Source organism: Sturnira hondurensis, unplaced genomic scaffold (assembly GCF_014824575.4).
Source record: "Sturnira hondurensis isolate 20B ecotype Veracruz unplaced genomic scaffold, ASM1482457v3 Scaffold0010448, whole genome shotgun sequence".
In the NCBI taxonomy this organism is placed as follows: domain Eukaryota; kingdom Metazoa; phylum Chordata; class Mammalia; order Chiroptera; family Phyllostomidae; genus Sturnira; species Sturnira hondurensis.
This window is the reverse complement of record NW_028083079.1, coordinates 5052649-5079109: the sequence shown is the minus strand read 5'-3', so window position 1 is coordinate 5079109 and position 26461 is coordinate 5052649. Positions and strand designations below refer to the sequence as shown.

At 44.5% G+C, this 26461-nt stretch overlaps 1 protein-coding gene across 2 annotated transcripts in view; it reads left to right on the top strand.

Annotated features, from left to right (window-relative positions):
* Positions 1-26461, top strand: part of BRINP1 (BMP/retinoic acid inducible neural specific 1) — a 381254-nt gene that overhangs the window by 293995 nt on the left and 60798 nt on the right. For both annotated transcript variants that reach the window (XM_037059155.1, XM_037059154.1), the window contains exon 3: positions 23935-24125. In XM_037059155.1, coding sequence (XP_036915050.1) covers positions 23935-24125 — 191 coding nt within the window. The remainder of the gene's footprint in view (positions 1-23934; positions 24126-26461) is intronic.

Genomic DNA, 26461 nt, shown 5'->3' with positions numbered 1-26461 from the left:
GTAATAATTTATAGTTTTAATTGGAACATTTCACCTACAATGTCATGCGGTGTGCTTGAGTGTGATATTGTTATGTCACAGAATTACATGCTTATGATTTTGTAATAGATTTTGTAATAAAGAGGGGGTGTTATTTGTGCCGGACCCTGTAGCTCAGGTACATACACAAAGCCTGGAGTCAGACAGACACAAGTTCAAAATCCAACTCTGGTTTTACTTATGCATGACCTTGGGCAATCACTTTAACGTCTAAGCCTCCATTTTCATGTATATGAATGAAGATATGATTTAACCCACAGATTAGGATGGGCATTAAATACTATAATTGTGTAATATCTATAGCATGTACTTACATTTTTATATGTATAGTATATATACTGTATATACAGTATATGTGTTTGTATACATATACTATGTATATATATATACGTAGGTATGTTTTTACATATACAGCATATTTAACGTATGTACATGTACTATACATGTACATGCACATGCACACATAGTATATGCATGTTTATATCTATATTTATATCTATCTAATTTAGTTAGAAGATCTTCCGAGGTAAGTTCCGAAATCACTCTCTGTGACCTGCAGTTACCCACTCCTTGGTGCTTTATGATTCTAACATCACTCACCTGTCTGTGCCCCAGTTTCCTGATTGGTAGCAAGGCTATGTGATTGATTCTGAGCACACTCTCACATTTGGGCCCTGGGGCTGACCTGTGAGGTAGGCAGGGCTGCAAACCTCCCGCCCGCCCCCCCACCCCCCTGCCGCTGCCACACTTTCCAAAGAAGGACCCTGGTGCACAGCAAGTTAGAGGGATTTCCTCGAGGTTGCCCAGATGAAGGGTGTGCTCTGCCAGCACTGCGCATGGTTGGTCCCAAAGCAGAGCCAGCTGGGGTCCCATCCAGTGAAATGAATCCAGGCCCATCCAGCAATATCCATTGGCAGGGGAAATGGGCTCGTAAAGGTTCTCCTTAATCTCCACCAAATCCATCTCTTAGTTGCTGGGGTGGAATCATTTAACTCTGTTTACTCTCCATTTTGTTTTTCCTACTAGAATTTGCTTCTCCCTCATGTGCCCTCGCCTAGTGCCTTGCTTTCCAGGGCTGGATCACTCAAGGCCAGAAGAGGGAAGCTGGCTTCTTCCTCTGTCCTCATTCCCTGTAACGTGCTCTCTGTTTCTCTGAGCTGGGAAACACCCGCCATTCACAGAGCACCGCCCTGGGTCTGGTGAGAGGGGCCAGCAGAGGTTTCCTTGGCTGGGCAATTTGGGGAATGACTCGCGGTACACGGAATGTAGTGGACTCAGAGGTGCCGATCACACTCACTCCGGTTTTGGCTCCTGGCCTTCTGCCATTTGTCTCTGGGGCTCGACAGTCAGTATCATCGTAGTTGAGTTTGTTTGCATTCTGATAGTCAGCTTCAACTCTCTGTCAGGCCCAGGGAATACAGAAGTAAAGGTGGCTTGCCTTGGGGAAGGTCTTCATCCAGGGGCAATGTAAGCCATGGACAGACAGTATGAGGAGTTGCAAAGACATGGTCTTGCAGCATGACCTTGGACAAGTAACATGACCTCTCTGAGCCTGATAATTTTTGCAACTTCATCCTGGGCTTTTGGCTGACACAGTTGAGTGAGACTCTCTTTAAAACATGTGGCTCAGAACAGGCAGCCAATGACCAGTATCAACCAGTGAGTACTGAGGAGGTGGTCACAGGCACTGGAGAGGCAATGAGGCTGTTAGAGATCAGGAAGAAGTAGCGCTGTGCTTGGCCTGGAAGGGTGAACTGGACAGAGTGGGCCAGTCCTCGCAGGCCTGTCTCACCGCTGCCTACCCCTCCCTCCATGCTGCTCCAGTCCAGGCTCTGTGCCTTGCTCAGCAGTCTCCCCAACCCTGAACTGTCTTTATCCCTTTTCTTTCCTCACCAGCCCCCAAATCNGAGGAGGTGGTCATAGGCACTGGAGAGGCAACGAGGCTGTTAGAGATCAGGAAGAAGTAGCGCTGTGCTTGGCCTGGAAGGGTGAACTGGACAGAGTGGGCCAGTCCTCGCAGGCCTGTCTCACCGCTGCCTACCCCTCCCTCCATGCTGCTCCAGTCCAGGCTCTGTGCCTTGCTCAGCAGTCTCCCCAACCCTGAACTGTCTTTATCCCTTTTCTTTCCTCACCAGCCCCCAAATCCAGTGAAATCTTCCCCTTCCCTTTGCCAACCTGAACTTCTCTGGTTTCCTTTTGGATTCAGATTCCGAATCACTCAGGTTCATCCTCACTTGTTTTCTATTTGTGTCAGAGAATCATAGTATATACTGACAAGGACCCCAGGGAAACATTATTCAACCCTTTAATTTTATAGATAGGGAAATTGAGTTTCCCTAGAGAAGAGAAACCACTGGCCTAAGTTCACAGAACAATTTGAAAACAGAGCCAGACAGAGCGTCCTGAGTTTTATTTCCCTGTGTGGACTGTAAATTTCTGGAGTGCCTGACTTATTTCCTGCTTCCCACACAGTGGGTGCAGACAGCTGTCAGAACAGGGCTCAGAAACCGCAGCACCCGAAGCTGCTGCTGCAGGTGTGATTTCCGCACCTCCTCTTTGGAGGGGACTGGGAATTTTCATAAGCACCTTTTTCCCCCGGTCTGCGTTCCCTGACCTGACAACCCCCTCTAAGGACAGTAGACCTGCACAACAAGCCCTAGCTCAAATTACTTTTATTTTTAGTTACGAACATGAGAAAATGTAACAGAAATCCAGGCTACCCAGAGTTACTGACTAAAGAAGAGAGGGAGCTAGAGCAGGGACAGCTTCCAGGGAGAAGCCTCTGCTTCTGCCGCGTGGCTGTCCAGCCAGTCCAGCCACTAGGGAAACCTATCTTTCATGTGTGTTGCTAGAGAAGGAAATGGTGTGGAAAGAAAATGTCTGGAAGTAGCAAGTTCAACACACACAAGGCCCTGTATTCCCCATGGCGGGCCGCCCTGTTGTGCCTGTGTGGCTTTCCTTCTCTTTGGAGCTGGCTGTCCAGGCCTTGCAGGTGGTGTCCCCGAGGTATCCGCACAGCAGACCAAGAGGCAGTGGGGCTCTCTGCTCTTCGGGACTCGGCACTGGTCATTCTCACGCTCGTTTCAACGTAGGGAACCCTCGATCCGCCGCCTCAGCAGGATGTCACTTTGAAGAGGATAAATAATTGTCTTTAAAAAAAAACCCCTTTTAACTTTTTATTTCAAAAAATATTTTAAAAATATTTGCTAAATCCTCAAGAATTTTGAAGAATTCTAGGACGTGAAAGGAAAATTGACACGTGTACCTGTATATGAGAATCATGAATGTTTTGCTCTATCTCCTTTCTCTCCATCTCTGGTTTTCTCTTTCTCTCTCTTCCCCTGCTCGTTCTTCCCTCTGAAATAAGGGAGAGGCAGACATCATGCCATCGCCCCTACGATATTTCAGCACACTTCTTCTAGAAAGAAGGATGCATAAATAATAAATAATAAATCTATTAATATAAATAATGCATCCTGCTATAAATAATAAATACATACATTTTTAGTAAAAATAATTATACCAGTAACCCCCTGGGAAAATTAGTAACAGTTCCAAAGTGCAGTCTAATAACCAGTGTATATTTATTTAAATATCCACAGTGTTTTCCAAGACTCCTTCAATGCTGTGTTTCTTTTGTAGGCTCGAAGTTCACACACTTGCATTTTTTTTTGTCTCTCTAATCTCTTTCAGGATAAAATTGCCTATACCAGCCTTTATTTATTATTTTTTTTAATGACAGTGACTTTGTGAAAACTTCAGAGCTCTATCTATAGTGTTCCCATTCTGCATTTGTCTAATTTTTCCTTGTGGTGTTAACTTGTCCCTCTTCCCCCTGTATTTCCTGTAAACTGGGGGTTAGCTCTAGACTCTTGACTGGATTCAGCATATATCTTTGTGGCCCGAATACTTCCTGGGGGCCATTATGAAGGATCCAGCCGATATGGCCAAGGCTCCTCCATTTCCTCTCATGACATCACCTGTCCTCCTGTGTGTGGGCCACTGCGCACAAATGCCTACCAACAGAGAATGAGTGAATCCTGCCCTAGAAGAAGAGGCACTTGAGTTCCAAGACTGTCCGTGATTTTTCACATCTCTGAGACTCTCAATACTTTTATCCCTTTGCTCCATGTCTGGATCTACCGCGCATAATCTCAGTTGCCACCGCCTTCTGCGGTATGTGTTGGTTCCACCTCTATGAATTTTCAGTATGGATTCCTGTTCATATTTCTCCTTGGCGTATGGCACACCATTTCCATAAACATCCATACTGAGGCTCAGTTCTCAGGATGATGCAGTAAACAGAGCGGTCCTGGTGGTTCCTGATGCTACAGAGCTTGGAGTTTAGCTGGATTCAATTCCTCGAGAAGGAGGACTGGTCTTTTCGACCTTGATGTTCCCAGAAGCCAGCAAAGAGTTGACTGGGCAAGGCATACATGCCACTGGCTGGACCAGCCATGTCAGCACTGGCCTCCAACACAGTGCCTAGTGAAGAGTAGGCATATATAGGTGGGTTGAATGAGTCTTCACCCAGATCATTTTTGGAAATGAGTATGTGTATGGGGAGCGGAGGAGACACAGTAATGTTTCCTGCCTGAACATCTCTCAAATCCAGATTTGTATACCCAGCTGCACACCGGGCTTCTTGCCCGTGTCAGGTGGACATCTTTAATATATCGTGTCCAAACCTGTGCTTCTGATTGCCCTTCCCTGCTGCCAGCCAAATCTCTACTGCCTATGGCTTTCCCGTCTCATTTCATGGACGATCTACATTTCCAGTTGCTCAAGCTAAAAACCTTTTTATTCTTCCTTGATTTCCCTGGTCCTTTCACACCCCTCATCTGGTCCATCGGGAAATTCTGTATCTTTCCTCTTCAAAAATACCAGTCCAGAATCTGACCATGCCTCCTCTCCTCTCCCGTTACTCCCCTGGTTCATCCTGCCATGCTGGATTATGGCAGACGCCTCCTGTATAGTTTTACCATTTCTGTTCCTCTCCATTCCAGTCTCTGCATGGAGTGATCTTTGTGAAACAAGAGTTTGATGATGTCACTTATTTAGATCATTACCCTGCAATAGTTCCTCATTTATTCTGTAATAAAGACCAACATCCTCACTTTGGTCAAGAAGGTCTTACACTAGATTAGACCCCTGTCTTCTCTGTGACATTCCCTCCTACTACCCTTGCCCCCCCCCCCCAAGTGACTGCAGTCTTGTCACCAGGAGTCCTGATGTTCCCTCTGATTGGGAGGCTGTTCTACCAGGTGCCAATATACATAGGTCACTAACCACCTCCTTCAGGTCTTTTCTCAGTGACTCACTGACCCCTGACCATCTTGTGTGAAATTGCACCCCTTCCACCAGTACGTCCAGTCTCCACTACCCTGCTCTATGTTTCTTTTTTCCCCCCTATATTTCTTATCACTTTCTATTTTACTTGCTTAAAACATTCATTACCTTTTGTCTGTCATCTCTCACTAGAAGAGAAGATTCTCATCTGTGACTGTTCTGTTATTTATTATAAGGGTGCACCCCACAAAATAGAATTAACTTCTGGAGGGTAGATCCCCATGCAGTACAGGCTTCCCCCGCTAGGTGAGTGTTCTAGGAACCCGTCTCTATGTGCGTGCCAACTGGTGTTGCGGTGAGAGGCTGTGTTTGGCTTCAGTGAATTTGTTTTGAGGACTCTTTCAACGCATTTGCCCATTTTGTGATGGGTAATTTATGAGCACACCTGTCCACATCACACTGAGTGTTAAGCAGTTTTTGCCCCAAAATGACATGGCCTTTGTGCCCCACCCTTCCTATTCACCCATTCTCACTCTGATCACTGTTTTTTGTTTGTTTCTCGGAATGAAAAATGTCCCCAAAGGGAGACATTTTGGCGATGTGTAAGAGGTGAAACAAAAAACAGCAGAAGCGCTAAAAGACATCAAAGTCTATGAGTTCAAACACAGTTTTTAACAGTGGGGGAAAAAAGGCCTTGGTAGGTGTACTGCATCAAATGGAGAGTACTTTGAAGGTGGCTGAAATTTAAACATGTAATAATAAATATACTATTTTTTATAAGTAAATTCCAAGTGTTTTTGGTTCCCCTCTCGTATATCTCAAGTGCTTAGAATAGTGTCTGGTGCTTAATCAATATTTGCTGAGTGGAAGTATGCACAAATGAATGAATGAAAAAATTGTGAATTAATGAATAGTGTGGCAAAGGGGAGAGAGCAGAGAATTTAAGGCCACGTGTACCTGGATTATGTTGCCTATAGAGCTTCAGTTTCCACATTTTAAAAATGTACCAAATAAAAATCTCTACACATAGGACAGCTTGAGGATTAAACTGAGGTGTTTGAGATGTGCTTTGCAAGCTAGAAGACATTGTATAGACGTTAGCTTAAGAAAGGAAGGTGGAAAGAAGAAAGAAACCACGAAGCAGGAGTGACCAGCGGGGGATTGATTATATAGGCAAAGTCCCACAGTCCCAGTGAAGCACCGAAGGGGTAAGACACTAGTAAAAATGAAGCAGAAGAAACTCAGGCTAAAAATGCTCTATGCCCCTGAGGAAGGGGAGGTGATTCATTCTATAAGCGTTTACAAGGAATTCGGAAATTGCAAGTCACTGCACTGGTATTGATAATTTCATAGTGCTTGATGGGGTCAAACCCCACATAGGAAAGAATTGTAATCCAGGGTCATGAGAGGTTCCGGTGCCTGCCTGGGGATGCAGGGGCGGGAGGGATAATGGTTAGAAGATAATACCCTTAATGATCACCTCTGTGTGGCTAGGCCTTTCCATATATTTTATCTAATAGGAAACCTTGGGGAAAGATCTTTATATGATCCTCATGGTACAGGAAACAAGCCCAGGAAACCTGTGACTGGGCCAGAACCACCCAGCTGGTTAGAAGCAGTATTGAGCCTTGAACCCCATTCTGTCTTCATTTCCAGGCCTGTCGTCTTTCTGCCAGATGTTACTGTTCGTCTCATGTTGCTTTGAGATGGAAGGGTTAGGGAAGTTTCCATAAATGAAGTAGGATTTTATTTTGGTCTTGACGCATTGGATTTGGACAGGTGAATTCATTCATGTGTTCAACAAATACTTGCTGAGCACCTACTAAGTGCTGGGCACGGTTAATAGGCTCATGCAATGAGTCATCCCATGAATAAGCCAGTATTTTTGTTCCCTTGAAGTGTGTTGTATTGGGGGAAAGGGCTGAGGCCTAGAGAGTATATGGAGAAAGATACTAAAATGTAAACAAATGGGTACAATTATTGCAGATAGTGACACAATTGTTATAAGTAAATGAATATCTAGACAACGGGATGGGGACTCATTTAGTTTTGTTGGTCAGAGATTGCCTCTCTGAGCTGGTGACCTAGAGTTTTGAATGATGAGGGGGCAGCATCGCAGAGATCTGAGGGAAGTGCCCCCCCTGCAGGCTACAATGGCACTGACAGCCAAGGCGACGGAGCCTGTTTGAGGCCTGAACAAGGCCACTGTGGCCAGGGTGCAGTTAATGGAAGGAGATGAAGCGGGAGAGGTAGATAAAGGTCAGTCATATAGGCCACGGTAGAGAGTTTTGTTTTTCCATTAATTAAAATTCAACTCCTCTTTCATCGATTCTCCTTGTTGACTTGGATCACCTCCTTGGTGCCTTTGCTGGATCCTTCTCTTTTCAGTTTCTATATGTTGGACCATTGGTGTCTCTGTCCTGGGACCTCTTATCAACATACACCCAACCGTTTTGATGGTCTCATCTATTCTCCTTTATTCTCATGGCCTTATAGGACCTATCCTCATCACTCACATTTATACCCTCAGCTTAGACCTCTCCCCTGAACTCCAGACTCCTAGACCCAATTATTTAATAACCTTCTTCACTGTGCTATATCAAAGTCTGGATTCTTGGTTTGTCCTCTGTAATGTGTTCCTCTACCACTGTTTCCGGTTTTGTTCAGTGGCATCGCAATCGACCCAGTTTTTGCACTCTAAGCCCAAAGCATTCAAGATTCTCCTCTGACTTCCACATCCCACACCAACAAATTTTATCCATTTCACTTATGCCATACATCCACAGTACTGTTGTCATCTTGACCGCTGTCTCCCTAATCCAGACCACCATTGCTTCCATCTGGACCACTGCAGTGGCCACCGGGTGCCATCCCGGCTTTCACTTGGGTTCTATCCCCACCTTCAGCTCTCCCCACAAAGCAGCCAGAGTGATCTTCTGAAGCTCAGCTCAAATTCTGTCACCGAGCCCAGGCTCCTCCAGTGGCTTTTCGTGGCACTCAAAATTGGAAGTCCTCGTCGTGGTTCACCAGGACCCACTGCATGCAGTCCCTGCCACTCCCCCTCAAATGGACCTTCTTATCATTGTTCACATACTCTGTCTGCTCACAGAATTGGGCATTTTGAAGTTGCTTTTCCCTTTGCCTGGAACATATCCAAGTCTCCTGTACTTCATTCAGGTCTGCAGTCATTTTTCTCCTCATTGGAAAAGCTTCTCCTGCCCCATGTGAAAATGAACTCTCTCCATCCCTGTTATTTTCTGTCCTCTTTCCTTTAAAAAAAAAATGTGTTCCATGAACTTGCCATTGTCTGGCATTTCATGACGTCACCATTAGTTTGTTTATTGACTGGCTCTCCTCCTAGAATAGAAGCTTGACTAGAGCAACAGTTCATCCTTTGCAGGCTGTATCTACTCCCTGGAGAAGACCACCCTGAACACTATAGGTGCTCAGCATTTGGGGGGATGAATGGATACACGGGAAGTCCTGGAGCCAGCTGAGCATGACAGCACCTCGGCTGTTCTTTCCTCAGATATTTCAGAATCTCCTCTACGCCAGGCCTTCAGCGAGGTGCTGAGAATACCCCGAGCAAGCTACCTTTTTTGTTCTCATGCAGAATGCCTCCCGGAGCAGTGACAGAAAGCAGTGAACAGACAATTTTAGTGCAGGGTCAGACACACTTTAATTGGGGAAGTACAAAGTGCTATTGGTGAGGAAGAATAAACCAGCAGAAGCAGGGGAGTTCTTTTAAGAGGTAGGAAAGCCTGGAGGTCAGAGTGGGTTTGTACACTTGATGGAGCTCAAAAAACAATGAAAAAAAAACAAACAAGCTGTGTACATGCCAGGGCCAGGGGAGAGATTAGATGTCACAAAGAAGCTGGACAGTCCTGGGCAGGACAGGTCACAGAAGGCAATGCACTCAGAATGAAGTGCTTTGGGCTCTATTTCAGGTAGTGGCTAGTCTCTGAAAATTCATAAAAATGGGACGTAAAGGTGTAGGTGGGAGGTGCTGATTGTTATGAGTAGGTCCACAGAGCAGTTCAGTTTGACTGGAGTCAGGTAATGGAGACAGGAGCCGGAGATTGAAGTTCAACTCTGGTCACGGGGAATATAGAACAGGAACTATGTAGACAGTAGGGACGCGTGCTGGCTTCCTAGCGAGGTGGAGGAGGTGTCGTCAGCTAAGCCCTACTTTGAGAATAGAATTCTGGCTGTAACACCAAAGAGAATTGTAGGGTTGTCACTGTGGAATTGAGGGACCAGGTGGGTGGCATTTGCACCTCCATGTGTTTTGGCTAAGAACCTTGTTTTTTTCAATCCCATAAGAATCCTTTCCTGCATACTTTTTGGACTTATTAGATGTGCTACTGATTAGAAAAGGAGAAAATGAAAGCACTAGGGTGTCGAGGATTAATTCCAAAATTTCTCACCCCCGAGGCTTAAATTGCCACCTTTGTCTACACTTGGAACACAGTGCAGTCATGTATAGAAACAAGAATTTGCTGGGGACTTGGGGAGTTTGGAAATAGAATCCTAGGGTAACTTGCCATATTCCAGGGGCTGAGTGTTGGTAGTGAAACAATCTGACTGTGGGGGGTGGGGCTGTCTAAAAACACAGGTTTCTTAATGCTGGAGAGGAGATGTCTATTAAGAAACTCACTTGTGCTGCCTTGATTTATTTAATAATCATTTATGGAGCACTTTATGAGTTCCAGAAACTTATCGGAGCTGAGCAAAGTAGACACAGTCCTTGCTCATATAGGTTACTGTCAGGTGGAGGGGATGACGATAAAATCATCACACAAGAACGTAACTGCTAGCTGTTCAGGGGTTCGGGGTCCTTGAACTTGCTGGGGGAGTTGGGGATGGTTTCCTGTAGCAGCGACTTCCGGCTGAGGTTCAGGAGGTTGGGAAGGAGTTTACCAGGAGGGAAGGCAGGAGAAGATTGTCCAGATCAGAGTAAACACAAGCGTCCCATCAGTCCTGAGGGTCTCCATTTTACTCTGTAGAAGCATCAGTCGGGAATCTTGTTCAAAGGCAGAGACGGAGACTCTGATTTGCTGTCTGAGTGCGCTCTTGTTTCTGTGTTTTACCGTGGCTTTCCACCCAACCCTGATGAAGGCGGCCTGCGGGTCTCATTTCACAAAGTGCAGATAGAATCCGACTCTGACGGGGCCTGAGTACAGGACAGTCAGGGGACAGACGGGGTTCTGTGATCCTCCCCTCACCCAGAGAATTCCTACTTAAGTTACAAAGATATTAGACTTATTTTACAAAAACGTTTACTGGAATATGCATATTTGTGTTTTCCCCAGAAAAATGCAAGTTCTCTGTCAATGCTGTTCACTTCTGTTGCCTACCAGCTGCCGCAGAGACAGAATCACGGTAGATGCTTCGAAAGAAACAAATAAAATTACTTATTTAGAACAATGAATTGATGAATCAAATGTTTCACATCTCAACAAAAATTTGAAGTTCACGAAGCCAGTCCAGCTGTCCATTTTACAGACGGGAAAAGTGAAATACAAAGAGAATTTTTCTCTAGGGTTGTGCAGCTTATCGTGGTAAAGTAGGTTGGTGGATTTATGATGCCTTTGCTCAAAGCTCAGGGCTTGTTTCTATAGACCCAACAGGAGGTCTATAAGGAGGACCAAATATTGGCAGCACTTTGCCAAAAATGCAAGAGGTAAATAAGATATACACGGTAGTTTAAGAACAGTTCATATAGATTCATGGACCTGAGGCACTTCATAGGCAATTAGCTTGCTAGACAGAATCTTGGGTTGAAAGTCATCATAAGTCAGATCTGATGTGCCCTTCGTGTAATAGAGAGAGTTAAATCTGCCAAGCCTTTAAACGTTAGTTTCTTCATATGTAAAGTGGGGGTGATTGTAACCAACTTCCAGGGCACTTGTGACTATTAATGCAAAGCAGCTGGCCCGTGTTAGGTGACCAATATACATTTGCGCGGAGGCACATGGATCTGAAGAATCAACCATGCCCAGTGTTGGGAAATCGATACAATCTGTGGCTGAGCCTATGGATTTAGGTGGATAAGCATCGGCGTACGAGAGAGAGGGGTCAGACCTAAATGGAGAGTACCGAGTGAGTTTGCAGAAGAGTCGTTGCCAGGCTTTCATAGGATGTGGCCATAGAAATGCCTGTATGCTCAAGAATAATAAAACTTCCTAGTCATCTGTGGGGACACTCAAAGGGAGAAACTGGAAGACCATTTGATGGAGAGGAACCATTAGTATGTGCTGTAGGGGGAGGAAGAGAATTAAAATTCATAATCAGGGGAAGCTGTGGGACCGTCCAAGGGGCTGACATCTCTCAATGTGTGTTGGAGTGTCATTCCACTAATGCAGAGCTAAAAATAGATAACTAGGTAATCTCTCCCATAACTGTCATCTAGCGTCCTGGTGCTGCCTACTTAAAACCAATATACCTGTCAGTGCTTACAATGATGAGTTCCTGACTGAAACATTGCTAGTTCACCCGCGCACTCAGAAGACAGTTCCTAATGTACCATACACATCTTTCTTTCCCGCAGCTCATTGGTTTTCCTAGTCCGTAAATACAGCAATGGCAACACTTTCCAACAACCATGTGGACTCTGAGTTTCCCCCGTAAGCATCTCTGTCAATCAGTTACTCACACTCCCCTTCCGTATCTTCAGGAACCTCTCTACTTCCCAGGTCGAGAAGGTTCACCATGTCTATTCACATTGGTTCTGACAGTCAGAAAGAGCTTGCTTTATTAAATGGTGCTATGCCTTTCTGTTGGTACCTCCCAGCATCCTAATTCTGGCCCTTGGAGCCATGTTTCTGAGGAATCACAGCTCGTTGGGCTGTAATGGAAAATCGGTGCTCTCTTTCTTCTTCCTGTGGTGGTTGAGCAATCAGATACCTCTGAAAACGCCTTAGGCGCCCCAGATGGTGTTTTTTCATCGTTGCATATATTAAATCAATTACTATGTTTAATCATCAAATCACAAATTCCACTTGAAACATGTTTATTTTCATAATCAGGTGTGATTCCAGCATTTTGGATCGGTTCCTTGTAGTTTATATTTTAACAAGTGGTTTTATTTAGGCTCAAAGGTGCTCCAAGCAGACTCTGTAGGAAAGCGCCCTTATTTCCCAGTTTGAGTTGGCCCAGGGGTGTTCCAATATTTTTAAGGCAAGGAAGTCTTTTTGTTAAAAAAAAAAAACTCTTAGAATTTACTGATCTACTCTTTGAGTGGTTCAATCTGTAATCTTTGATCTGGCATCCTTGATTATTCCCTTAAAATACATTATTTGACTGATTAGTTCAATGGGATAAATTAGGGTCAGCAAACCTTCTCTGTCATGGCCCCACCAGTAAGTATTTTAGACTTTGTGGGCCCTGGGGTCTTTGCTGTAGCTCTCACACCATGCCGCTGTAGTGTCAAAGCAGCCCCAGCCAATGCAGAAACAAACACGCATGACTGTGTGCCAGTAGAAACGTGTGCACAGTGCAGACAGTGGAACAAACTCGGTCTGTAAACAATAGTTTAGCAACCCCTGAGTTAAATCATTTTTAAGGACTTCGATACATTTAGGTAAAGGATGGCTTTAGATCCCCAACTTTTGACATAAGACCAATAGGTCAGTCCATGTGCATTGAGTAAGTTGAAGGCAAAAATATTTCCGAACTAGTATAGAGCAGGAATAAGGGAGCTTTCTCCACAGGGAAACAGAAGAACCTAAGTAGGAGTGTGAGTGTTGAGGAGGCTCTGAGATAGTGGCACCCTGGTTAATTCTAAAGCATTTAACAAGAAGGCATTGGCGATTAAATGTAGTATTGCTTCCGGGGGAAGTTGTTCATTTTTCTCCTAAAAGGATGCACTGAAGCAAAGGGAAGTGAGCAGAGGTCTGCGTGTATGTGAACTGGTGTTTAAAATGGGTAAGTGTCCCTGGGAACATCATCAGCCCTCTCAGAGTCTCCACGTTCCATCTGAAGTTTGAAGGTGGTGGGAAGATGTCCTCTGTGGTCCCTTGGAGCTCTCAGATTTTGTGATCTGAAAAAGAAAATTCATATAATTGCAGTATTTAATGGGATTTATGATAATTGGAAAATAATTGCTGCTCCAAACTTTTATTAATCTATATTTAGTTATGAGTCATGCTTTCACAATAGATGCTTTGGAAATTAGCAGAGAGACAAATCCAGTAAACAGAATTTTAAATATTTTATTTATATGCAGTTTGTGTAATCCCTGGGGCCCATGGGCATATTAAGATCATTTAAAATACCCATTAAAAGTTATGTTTTATGCTACAAATCTGCCTTTTAGAATGCCTTGCCAAAGGATAAATAGTGAACATTTATTGAGTAGCTACTACTGCCAGATTAATTGCATTCATTATGCTTACTCCTCCCAGCGCCCCTGCAAGGTCAGAACTGGGCTTCCTGTTGCACTGATAAAGAGGCTCAGAGAGGCTGAGCAATCTGCAAAGGATCACTCAGCTGACGAGCAGCTTTCTGCTAGGATTCAAAGCCAGGCCTTTCCGACTTTAGTCTGAGTTCCTCCACATTGCCACGTCTTTGGGAAAGGACCCGCTGAGTGTCTCTTTTTCAGATGCTCAGGGAATGAACGTTTGCCTTCCTTTGATATCATAGGTATTGCTGTTCTCCTGCAGAGCACAGGAGTGTTCCTGGCAGGGTGGGTTGGGAGAGTTGACACCTGTCATCCCTCAGCTGGTAACGTGTGGCTGGAGTGGTCAGAGAAGGAGGAGGGAGCAGGAGGAAGCAGGGAAGAGCCCAGCAGAGAATCCTGCATTCTGAGTTTCTGGCCCAGCCCTGCCCTGGGTTTGCCACGTGGCCTTCATGGGCCCGGGCCTGGTTCCTCCACATCTGATGCAGAGAGCAATACTCCCCGTCTTCCAGGTTGACAGGAAGATACTGAATGTGATGGCAGAGCTTTATAAAGGACCAAGTGCACTCCAGACCCGCCCCCCTGCAAATTGAGAGGATAGGTCAGAACAGTGGATCGGGATAGAGAACACTGGATCTGAGATCAGGAACCCAGATTCTAGCTCCTCTTAACGCTGGTGGTGCCATGGCCTTGGGTGAGTCTCTTTTCCTCCCTGGGCCTCACTTTCTTGTGAAATGGCTGTGGTGTCCTTGGATGATCACCCCCAAGCCCTTCCATCTGATGGTTTGGGTTCCACGTGGTCAGGCAGCGAGACAGCTCAGCTGACCGAGGGCATCGCAGGAAACTCTGGTCGCTCCAGGGAAAAGCAAGCAAGTATATCCTCAGCTACTTTCCCCAGATGAATTTCCATGACCCTCACAGTGGCTCCTGTCCTCAGTGATGGTGCGCCGTGAAGAATCCCATTTGCTTTCCTGCAAATGGTCCATGTATACAAAAGTTGAATAATTCCAAGTGTGCTTGTTTGGTTTCTACTTTTCCCTCTCAAGTCTCTACTCAATAAGAAGCAGGGAGCTCCACTCCAAGATGCTTCCCTTGGATTAGTTGCCCCCGTTTCTCTGACTTGTATTTTCATAAGAGCTTTTAGAACTGCTCCTTAGGTGGGGGTAAGCATAAAAGTGCAATTATTTAAGTGAACACACTTTGGAAAATGGAAAGGCATATATATATATATATATATATATATATATAGTAAGCAAGGATTATTTTATTCTCTAATGTTAAGGCGATGTCTTGTGATTAAAATGAAACTATTTATAAGCATGGCCCAGAGGGTTTCTCTCTGCTTTTCTTTTGCTCATCCCTCTGGGGCCATAATGCCCCAGAGATCCACTTGACTCTCACTTGTATTCCGGGGCGTGGAGCAGGCAGGAGATGGGTTGCAGACACCCTCCTTGTGAAGATGCATCGTTTCCACTTCACATACGCCCTTGGGTTCCCTTTCCCCTGAGCTGAATAGGGGTCATATGGGAGAGACTAGGAATAGCAGACAAGAGAAATGTCCTCTCTCTCCCTCTCCCCCTTTCCTCTTTAGCCTCCTCTGTGATTCCCTCCATTCATCTCTGGGGATAATTTGCCTCTAACAATAGCAGTGGTGGTCCTAGGAGCCCCACCCCCCAGCACTCCATACACAGAGGCCTGTTTATTCCATTTGCAAAAGATTAGTTCATGCAACCAATGGGATAAGCCACTCCAGAATAAACACATGCAAACATCCTGTAACCATAATCAATCATGCTTTCAGTGAACATTTTTGGGGGGCATAGTGTCTATAAACTGTTCTAAAGTGTACCCTTGGAGTCAGTCAGACCACAAGAGAGCTACACATTTCGACTGTAATATGTTTGACTCTCATGGAATTGCTTTACTGAATGGTGCTTTGGCATATGCATTAGGCTATAGTGAGCCAATCAAACACTGGGGTATTGTTGACGACACCCCTTACCATGCCATCCATAGCAGCATTCCATCCATTTCTTTATTTGAAACCATGGAAGATTCTTGTCCTCGCGTGGTATCTAGGAAACCTGTGTTTCTCCGACAACTGGGAACAACGGCGTCTCTGTTATTTTCTTGGCTGTGTGGCTCTTTTGGTTGGAAGTCCTTTTTTTCCATTGGCTGCCAGGAAGCTCAGAGACATTTGTAGCCCATTTCCATCAAGTGTTCAGGACTTTATAGAATGAATTTTGCATGCTAGTCTTAACCCCAAATTTATAATTTCTCTTTATTCTTCCAGTTTTATATTATTTTAAGTCTATATGGTATATGTGTCTTTGCACATCACCTCCACTTATTTCTTTTATGAGATGAGATTTAATTTTAAAAAGCTGCAAAACATGCTCCTTAAAGAAGAGGAAAACAACCCTTCACTTCGTCATACTTCGTTAGGAGCCTCAATAATCTAGAAGGCAGTGGAGGGAGCTCATGTTATCCAGCACTTACGTTCTCCTCACAGCCCCAAGAAATAGAAATTGGCACCCCCCTATTTTACATGAGAAAACAAAAAAGAAAAATTTAAGCAGTAAAAACATCATTATAAATGTGCCCTATGCAAATAAAATAATAACAGAAACTTATTTTTTTTAACAGCGGCTTACAATTGTTTGTATCCTGTTGCAATGTACAAAGTTTCCCGACCATTACTTTGTTTCATTCAGTCTGAGGAGATACTTGGTTTTGGTCTTCATAGCATATAAGCGAGGTAGATTTGGAAAGAACTTATAAACTGTTGGTTCATTTGTTAAATTCAGACTCACTACTTTTAACATACATCACAACATTTAAATCCCACTTACCCCAAAAGCTCTACCTGCTGATGACATTTAAAAGATTGTGATTGATGTCTTTCCTCTCTGATCCCAGCATCCACACACTGTCACCCAACTTCTCCTTTGTAACCTTTCGCATCAGCATAGCAGCAGTGATAATATCGATCCTACCTGAATGCTACCATGTGATTGAGGACTCATTATGTCCTAGGTACTGACTGCACTTCATGAATTAATATCATCCTAAACCCATCCCTCTAAAGTAGTTATGCTTCCCCTGGATTACATCTACATTTTATAGACTGTAAGCAAACTTCCACTGTCTAATCGGTAGCAGAGTCAGGTTTTAACTCAAGATAACATACAATTATTTTATTGTATTTTCTTCCATTACCATTGAATCCCCTTATACCCTCCTCTCCTTTCCCCACCCCCGGCAATCTCCACCCTGTTGTCCACGTCCCTGAGTCCTTTTTCCTTTTTGCTCAATCCCTTTCCCCATTCTCCCCGCTTAGCTGTAATTTTGCTCTCCATCTATGAGTCTGTCTCTATTTTGCTTATTAGTTCAGTTTGTTCATTAGATTCCACATATGAGTGAAAGCACATGGTATTTGTCTTTCTCGGACTGGCTTATTTCACTTAGCATAAGGTTTCTACCTCCAGAGCCCAGGCTGAGAGATACAGACGGAAAGACCATCTAATACATCAGCTTATTTCCCAGGAGAGTGAACACCTTCCAGAGGGAACGGAGCCCGTGCTCCTGCCTGTCTTACCATCTTTTCTCCCTCAGTGCCACCTCATGCTCCACCTGTCATTGTGTGTGTGTGTGTGTGTGTGCGCAGGCGCAGGAGAGCAGAGGGTTAATAAAGAGGAGGAGTGAGCATTCCTACAAAGTCAGTGCTAAGCTTTGGACTTGATTTTTGTCTCCGACCTTATCTTAAATCCTGCCCCCCCTGGCCCCAGTCTTCCTGCAGCCTTTGCCTCTGTCGTCACCAGCCTCCCGTCTTCTGCTCCCTCAGTGGGATGGGCATAGCTGCAGCCACCCCAAGCCTCCCATCTAGGGTCCTTTTTTAATCTCAGTCTAATTGGTTTGCCTGTCCTGCTGGGAGGCTTAATTGGGCATAAGCACATTCCACGGATCCTGTGCCTTTGTGAGTTCTGCCTTCTCCTCCAAGGGGAATTGACTTGCTCTGTGGTCTCAGAAGGAAAGATGTATTTTATGTTGTGTTCCATTCACTGAGGGCTTACATGGAATTGTTCCTGGACCAGCAGAGCAGTTAGGCAACGTGACAAGCAAGGCTTTCTCCCTCTCCAATTTTTTACATTTTTTAAAACTTTTTATTTTTTTAAAGGTGGTATGTTGCATTCGAAAAGCCACTATATTTGAAGTCATGAACCAGGCTCTGATTTCAGCCCTGCCAGTCATTTGCTGTGTGATCTTGGGCAGATCACTGAACGTCTTTGAAATTCGGTTTTCCTATCCACAAGTCAAGTGATTTAAAATTGATGGCTTCCGTGAAGGGAGTCAGGGATGCTTTTAGAATGGGGGGTCATACTCCCTGTGGGCCGAATCCAGCCTGCCATCTGCTTTTACAAATACAGTTTCATTGGAGCACAGCCACACTCTCTTATTTGTGTGTTGTTTATGGTAGCAAAGCCAAAATATTTACTATATGGCCCTTAACACAAAAAGATTGTCTGCTCCTCTTTTAGAACATATGTCAGAGGGGGTCATTGTTCAATATTAAAGATAAAGAGAGAATCTTCAAAGCAGCAAGAGAAAAGAAGAGAGTTACCTACAAAGGAGTTCCCATAAGGCTATCAGCCAATCTCTCAAAAGAAACACTACAGGCAAGAAGGGACTGGCAGGAAATACTCAAAGTCATGAAAAGCGAGGCCCTGCATCCAAGATGACTCTATCCAGCAAAGCTATCATTTAGAATGGAAGGACAGATAAAGTGCTTCTCAGATAGGGTCAAGTTCAAGGAGTTCATCATCTCCAAGCCCTTATTATATGAAATGTTAAAGGGACTTATCTAAGAAAAAGAAGATCAAAACTATGAACAGTAAAATAACAAATGCACAACTATCAACAACTGAACTAAAAAACAAAAACAAAAACAAACTAAGGAGACAACTAAAACAGGAACAGAATGGCAGAATTGGAGATCACATGGGGGGTTATCAGCAGGAAGGGATAGGTGGGAGAGTGGGGGGAAATGTACAGGAAATAAGAAGTGTAATTGGTTAGGCACAAACGAGACAGAGGGGGGTTAAGAATAGTATGGGAAATGGAGAAGGCAAAGAACACTACCCGCAAACATGAACTAAGGAATGCTGGATGGAATGGGGGTGTTGGGCAGAAGGAGAGAAAGGGGAGGAAAAATGGGACAACTGTAGTAGTATAATCAATAAAATATACTTAAGAAAGAAAATCTTTTGACTTTCTATATTTTTTAGAATTCAAAACCACAAAATTGTTACCAAATCAAACATAGACTTTTGAGATCTTTTGATTCTGTATTTTCAGGGATTTTTCTCTTTTACTCTTTCTTTCATCTCAAGTTCTCTGCTCATCTAGACCTGCCTCTTTGATGCCCCCCAAACCTGGTGGACTCATTTCTACCTCAGGACCTTGGCACCTGCTGTTTCTTCTTCCTAGATCACTCTTCTGCCCAGTGGCTCCATGGTCTCTTACTCATCTCCAAGTCTCTCCTCAAATGTCATCAGATCAGGAAGGCTTTTCCTGATCATCTATACAGACCCACCCTGGACATCCCAGCCTCCTTCCTCTGCTTTATTGGTCTTCGTAACATGTACCTCCCTCTGACGTGTTCCACATTTGTCTCTGGGAACTGTCCACACTCACCTGCACGCACACTCCCTGCTACGGGACTTTTATTTGTACTGCTGCATCCTCAGCTCTGGGAGAATAGTAGGTGCCCAGATTTTGAAAACACAAATCAATTACTTCAATTCTAATGTTGTTTAATTCTATTCCTGAACAGATCCAGATACCATAAAGCTCTTTAGCATAAGTACATTTTGATAAAGAGTATAAAATTGTAGAATTCTGTGACTATTACAGTCTTTGCTCTAATATCCCTATGATAGTCACAGAGTTTCATGAACTCATTATTTGAAAGTTTTTAGTCTGGATTTTTGGCCAATAAGAACAGAGTTTATAGACTGAAGTGTAATAACAAAGTTTGGCGCACGAAGCCCTTTGTCCTGTGATTCCCTGAAAACCTGTCTGCCTCTTCCTCTTATCATTTTTTAAAAACATTTTTTAAAGATATTATTTATTTATTTTTAGAGAGGGGGGAATGGAGAGAGAAATATAGGGGGAGAAACATCAATGTGTGGTTGCATGTAATGAGCCCCCTACCTACTGGGGTCCTGGCCTGCAACCCAGGCATGTACCCTGACCGGGAATTGAACCTGTGACCCTTTGTTTTACAGGCTGGCACTCGATCCACTGAGCCACACCAGCCAGGGCTTCCTCTTATCATTTTATAATCCATGCACATGCACACACACATGAATGTTGTCCATACCTATGCATCCCTCGCTCTCCAACTGCCTTCTCATTCCCCTCCATTTTTGCACATACTGCTTTTTCTTCCTGAAGCATTCTTGCCCCAATCCTACATTCTCTTCAAGATTCAACTTGAATGGGAGAATTCTTTGACATCTCTACCCCCACCCCATCCCCCGCTCCAGACTGTGTCAAGGATCCTCCTGTCTGATTGCTCTGTAACTAAAATGACCACTGCAAATAGCACACCATAGGTAAATAGCTTTCCTAAACATCCCCCTTCTCCCAGTAAGATGGAACTCCTTAGGACGGGAACTCTGTTCATGATGGTGCCTGGCTCAGGGCCAGTGCTTCATGATAACACGCCCCCGTGACTGAGCTCTTCCCAAGAGCCCGGCGCTGTGCTCAGCAGGCCACATGCAGCCCCTCTCTTAGGCCTTGCACCCACCCTGCTGGGGAGGAACCGGGAACCAAGCATCAGCTTCCCTAGTCTTTTCGAGGAAACAACCCGGACAGCAGGCCCTGGGGGTGGAGTTGGTGAGCATCAGGAAGACTAGGGAGGCTGTTAAGACAAACAAACAAACAAACAAACAAACAGGAATTGTGTCAGGGGCTCATCATTTGGTGGTGGGGGTGACATTATTTCCTGATATCAGTCCTGGTTCTACTACAGTTTTTATATTCCACCTCTCAGTATCTGCGTTGAAAGAGTGACTTAAGAATCAGCATACCAGTGTTCTACTTTTAGCTTTACCACTAACTAGTTGTATGACTTTTGACGTTACTTTAACTTCTCTGTGTATTAGTTTTGAGGAATGTAGACATAGTCACATAAAAAAATTGTAGCCCAAGGTCATAAGTCATAAGTAAAAATAAGACATATGTAATATAGGGTGTAATTATAATATATAACATATAAAAGTATATATGTGTCTATTATATTATATACATCTATGAAATATGTTTATATATATGTATTCCATAACTAATGTGCATATACTTTAACAAATTTCAGGGACAGTCTGATGAGGAAAGACTCCTTTTGTTCAAATATCTGATGATTCTCTTTGCCTTTCATTGGTCATTTATTGCTGAGTAACAAATTACTTCACAACAGTGGTTTAATGCAATGGTATTTATCATCTTTCCTTTTGGGTGGGTCAGGAACTGGGTGTGGCTTAGCTGGGTGCCTTTCTCTCACCAGGCTGTGGTCATTTCAGGGCTTCAGTGGGAAAAGCCTGCTTGTCAGCTCATACCCAGTGTTACTGTTAGAACTCAGTTCCCTGGGAGTCCAGTTCCTCAGAAGCTGTTGGCCAGAGGCTTCCTGGTTCCTTTCCACATGGACATTTTCATGGAGCATCTCATGAAATGTCAGTGTGGGGTGGGGAAAGACAGAGAGAGAGAGAGAGAGAGAGAGAGAGAGAAGTTGCTGTATTTTAGAACCTAATCATAAAGTAACATTTCATCACCTTCCGATTTTATTTTTTAGAAGCAAGTTGCTGGGTCCACTCCTGCCCACACTCCTGCCCACACTCAGTAGGAGGGGATGACATGGGGGTGTGAACACCAGGGGGCTGGGATCATTGGGGTTCATGTGCACGCTGCCTGCTACACTACCCTCTCCCCATATCTGGTCACTCTCTTGCCCCATCTTGTCTCCTTCCACGCCCCCTTCTCACACCTCCTGTGCTGTTCAGCTCTTCCCATAATGCATTGTGCGTCTCCCTCCTTCCCTCTGTTCTGGCCCTTTCCTCCATGCACATAGTTGTGCATGTATTAACAATATTTCCACTTATCCAAGCCCCACGTGAACTTAAGAACTATGGTTCAGCTGTAACCTCCTCAGTGAAGCATTGCCCAGAGACCTGAGAAATCTCTCTTCCTTCTTCTGTATCCTGTAGTCCTTGATTCTCAATAAATTGAAAATTTTTTCCCTGCCAAACTGTAAGCTTCTTAAGGACGTGAGACAAGGACATGCGACTATGACATGCCCATCCCCCATTTGTAGATTTGATACTTTGTGCCTGCAAAGTTTCACCGAGTGCGGCTGATTGACTGAAGTACCTATGTGTGAGGTACTCAGTTCTGCTTTATTTAGAATTTGAACTATGTTATGAATTATGGACAGAGTAAGCAGACAGATCACAAGCTCTGAGACTTGGGAACGTGTTCTGATGTGAAAGCTCTCTTCAGACCCGGTTTCCTCTGCATCAGGAGTCAGACTCCACCACTGAATGATCTGGGCATGTCTCAGCGGGATTCCCATCCTACTCTGCCTCTTCTTGCTCCGTGCTCCATCCTTCATTTGTCTCTCCCATCTTGTAGCAGGAGAGAGAGACCTTTTCATTAAACTCTGGTTCCTGTCATTTATCTAGGCTGAACTCACATTCCCCTTGGCTGGTCTGTTTCTCTCAAGGGACCTGGAGCTTGTAACTCAGACAGGTTGGAGAGCTGGTTGTTCCTGGGGAGATTCGTCTTTGGTAGGAAGGAGGTCATTACTAAAGCAAAGATAACCTGAGCCAAGGCCTTTAAATTTCTACTGGTATTCAGTGTGCATGCTCCTTGTTCATTATCCATGAACCCTTAATGATTTACATGGCTGGGAATTTGTGAGGAAATAAAGTTATGAAACTATCTTTCACACTGAATTAGTGCCTGGCACACTCTATGTTTCTTTTTTCATCATTTTTATTGTTATTCTATTACAGTATGATTTTTCCCTCTTGCCCTCCTCTGCCCATCCCACCCCTGCTCCCACAGTCAGTTCTCACACTGTTGTCCATGTCCGTGGGTCACACTCTATGTTTGATGGAACCGGTGCTCCAGCAACAGGAAATAGGTAACGCCAGTTGGATTTTATAGAGAAGGAAAGGCAGGTCCAGAGAAGCGGCATGCTCTAACTAAGATCACACCACACAGTTCTCAAGAGCCAGAGTGAGAGTCTGAGTTGGACTCCCAAGGTCAATGTTCTCTAATCTCCATCCATTCTATCATTAGTGAGAGGAAGAATGGGAATGCCCCTGCACAATCTTCAGAACACAGCTTAATTTCTTCCAAATTGCAGTTGCTCAATGAATTCATGTTCATTGTTTGAATTAAACTGAGCTCTGGGCTTATTATTTGGTTTTGCAGTTGTCTTAGAACAGGTCTCAATTTGCTTTGTGCCTTAGCTCTTGTCCATTGTTACATAGCCTGCCTCCCTCCGTCCTTCCCTCCCTTATCTATTTATTTGTCCAGATAGCATTCTTAGGAATCCTAGCACACAACACGCACCATGTATGTGGGAAGATTTTGGCTCTATGGTATTGTTTCAGTCTAGTGCAGGGGTGTCAGACTCATTTTCACCAGGGGCCACATCAGCCTCTCAGTTGCCCTGAAAGGGCTGAATGTAACTTTAGGACTGTATAAATGTAACTGCCCTTCACAGTTAAGCAAGAGCTCTGCGCTGCCACCAGGTAGAAACAAGGTGCTGGGCTGGATAAAACAAGGTGGAGGGTCAGATTCGGCCCGTGGGCCTTGTGTTTGCCACCTGTGGTCTAGTGAGGGAGATGGGTAAGCACCTAGACAACAGTGAGTTTTGGTGTCCCTGATGATCTGTGAGCAACACGAGAGCACTACTGTGTCTCTGGTTTACCAAAGTACCCAGTGACAAGAAGTGTGTTCAATAAGTCTTTGTTGGCTGAAGAGACTGAGAGCCCCAGATCTAAGTATCACTTAACAAAGACTAAAAATAACTGTAGCCATTCTCTCACCTACAGAGGGATACTTGGATGGGATGGTTGGGTAGACTTTGGCTTGGGGTAGAGGTGGTCAGTTGAAGAGTCTCGCTCATCTCTCCTGCCCAGGGAGTTTGCCCGTTGGAAGGTGAGGAACACAGCCATCGAGAGGAGAGACTTGGTCCGTCATCCAATGCCCCTCATGCCGGAGTTTCAGAGGAGTATCCGCCTGCTTGGCAGGAGACCCACCACTCAGCAGTTCATCGACACCATCATCAAAAAGTACGGCACCCACCTCCTCATTTCTGCCACCTTGGGAGGTAGGTCAGCAGCCACTGGGCCGTAGCCTTGTCATGACTTGGGTCTGGGATGTTGGGCAGGGTGGGATGCCCAGAGATGGGTTAATGCACAGAAATGTGCATTAACCCATCTCTGCCCTGGCACTTCACTCAAAAGCATATATTGCCAGATAAGCCAAATGGTCTTGGTTCTTGTGATTATATCAGAGCAGTGGATTCTGTTTTCTGGGGCAGTCTAACTTGACAGTTCATTGTCTTGTAGAAACAGGGCTTCATCGTGGAATTAGCTCGATTTGTTGGGAATGCTTAATTTGGTTATTGTCTTATTCTAATGTAGTCTAATCTGGGGAAATAATTACAATTCAGATGTTGTTTAGAATGTTATTTGTTCATGTACGTCTGCTTTAGGGACTCATAATTTGAGTTTAGCATTTTACAAAGGGAGTATCATTTGTATCTTCTCTGGGCTTGGAATGGGTTAGTAGGAAGGCCCCACCCTGTTCAGCCGTGTCCATCCGTCCCAGCAAGTGCAGTTAGGCCGTGAGGAAGTAAGGGGAAGAGGGGAGGATAAAAGGGAAATAAATGCAAGAGAGGGGAGGAATGGTGGAGACGAGTGCCTTTAGGTGCTTATGGGTCTTGCAGGCGTGCAGCGTTTTATATTTTAAGCTACAATCCCTGTTATCAGTTTTCTGCCACAGTGATGGGGTTCGCAGAAGGTTGAGAAAACCCCTTTGGTGGTGGAGCACCAGGCCTCCTACTCAGAAAGCTGCCTTTGAATATGGCTTATAGCAGCTAAACGACAGGGATGTATCGACAGAGACAGGCTGGGGGGGCTGGGGTGTAACTAATTGTACCAGCTGATCTTCTCCCTCAGGACGGGTGAGCACCACAAGTGGGACTGGTCCATACACACTTTAGGGAGGAAGTTGCTGTTCAGCTCAGCAGGAGTTGCCCAGGTAGAAGGCAGGGGTGGAGCTTTCTAGGCTGAACACACAGTGTATGTATGTTTTGAGGAAGTTCCGATGACAAATTTGGGGCTGTGAGGAAAGTGGATTGGTTTGGCAAGTTTACTCTTTATTACAAGAATAGCCACTACTTATGAAGTATTTGCTCACAGTCGTCACTGCACGTTGCCTTTCGTCCTCAAAAACTGCATGTTCAGTCAAATTATCTGTAATTCATAGATAAGAAAGCTGAGACTCAGAAGCATTATGGCTCGTAAGTGACAAAACTAAGTTTAGTGTGTGTTGTTTTCATTCAATTTCGGTCTTTCAGTCTACAAAGCCTGTGTTAATTTTTGACCCAGCTCTGGTCGTGTCTTTGACCAGCTGATTCATCCACCGACCCACCCATTCCCCAGAACAACCAACCAGCATATATTTGTTGCGTCCTGCTGGTCAGAGATTAGGTGAAGTCGGACTTTGTATGTTAAATCATGTTGCATAAGTTTTATTCTCGTAAAGTGAAAATGAAATCACTTCCACACTGAGTGCTGCATTAACCTGTATGCTATTCTGTGAACTTCTCTCACTTGTCATTTTACCTGAAAAAAAAATATTGCGACCAATTCAGTTCTTCCATTAGAGGCTGTGTTCTGTCTGAGTCTCTGGAAATCCCAAATAACGAAGACCTTTGTTTTGCAGTGAAATATATTTTTAATTTCTCCAAGGCAAGGTGGTGAATTATTCACAGAGCTTTGTTCCTCTCCTGTTTTCACAGCACAACATTTTAAAGTATGCAAAGCTTTGGACTGAGCTCTGATTTTGGACAGCCGACCCCAGATATTAGCTCAACAGGGGAGAGTGGGGGCAGGGAAGGGAAGAGATTGACTGTTGATTGAGCGCAATGTGCCAGAAACACAGTGGTCCTTCTCACGTCGTCATTTCATTCATTCATTCATTCATTCATTCATTCATTCATTCATGGAAGAATATTTCTGAAGGGCCCCCTCATGCAATGGGAGAGAAGGGAGGTGGTAAGTTGTAGTGAACGAGAGGGCAGGCTCTGTAGTTGGGTCGCCTGGGTTCCAACCCTGCCTTCTGCTCCTCCCCAGGTTCCTGTCGCCTTGCCAAGTCCCACTTCCCCTAAGCCTTGGTTTTCCCTTGTGTAACTAGAAATAATGATAGTACTTAATTCACATTGTAGGGATTAAATAAAATGATGCATCAGAAATATTTACTGAGGCCTTAACTGATGTGGCTCAGTGGATTGAGCACCAGCCTGTGAATTGAAAGGTCACTGGTTTGATTCCAGGTCAAGGCACATGCCCATTGCAAGCCAGGTCCCCAGGTTGGGGCGTAGGAGATGCAACTGATGGATGTTTCTCACACAGCTGTTTTTCTCTTCCTCTCTTTCTC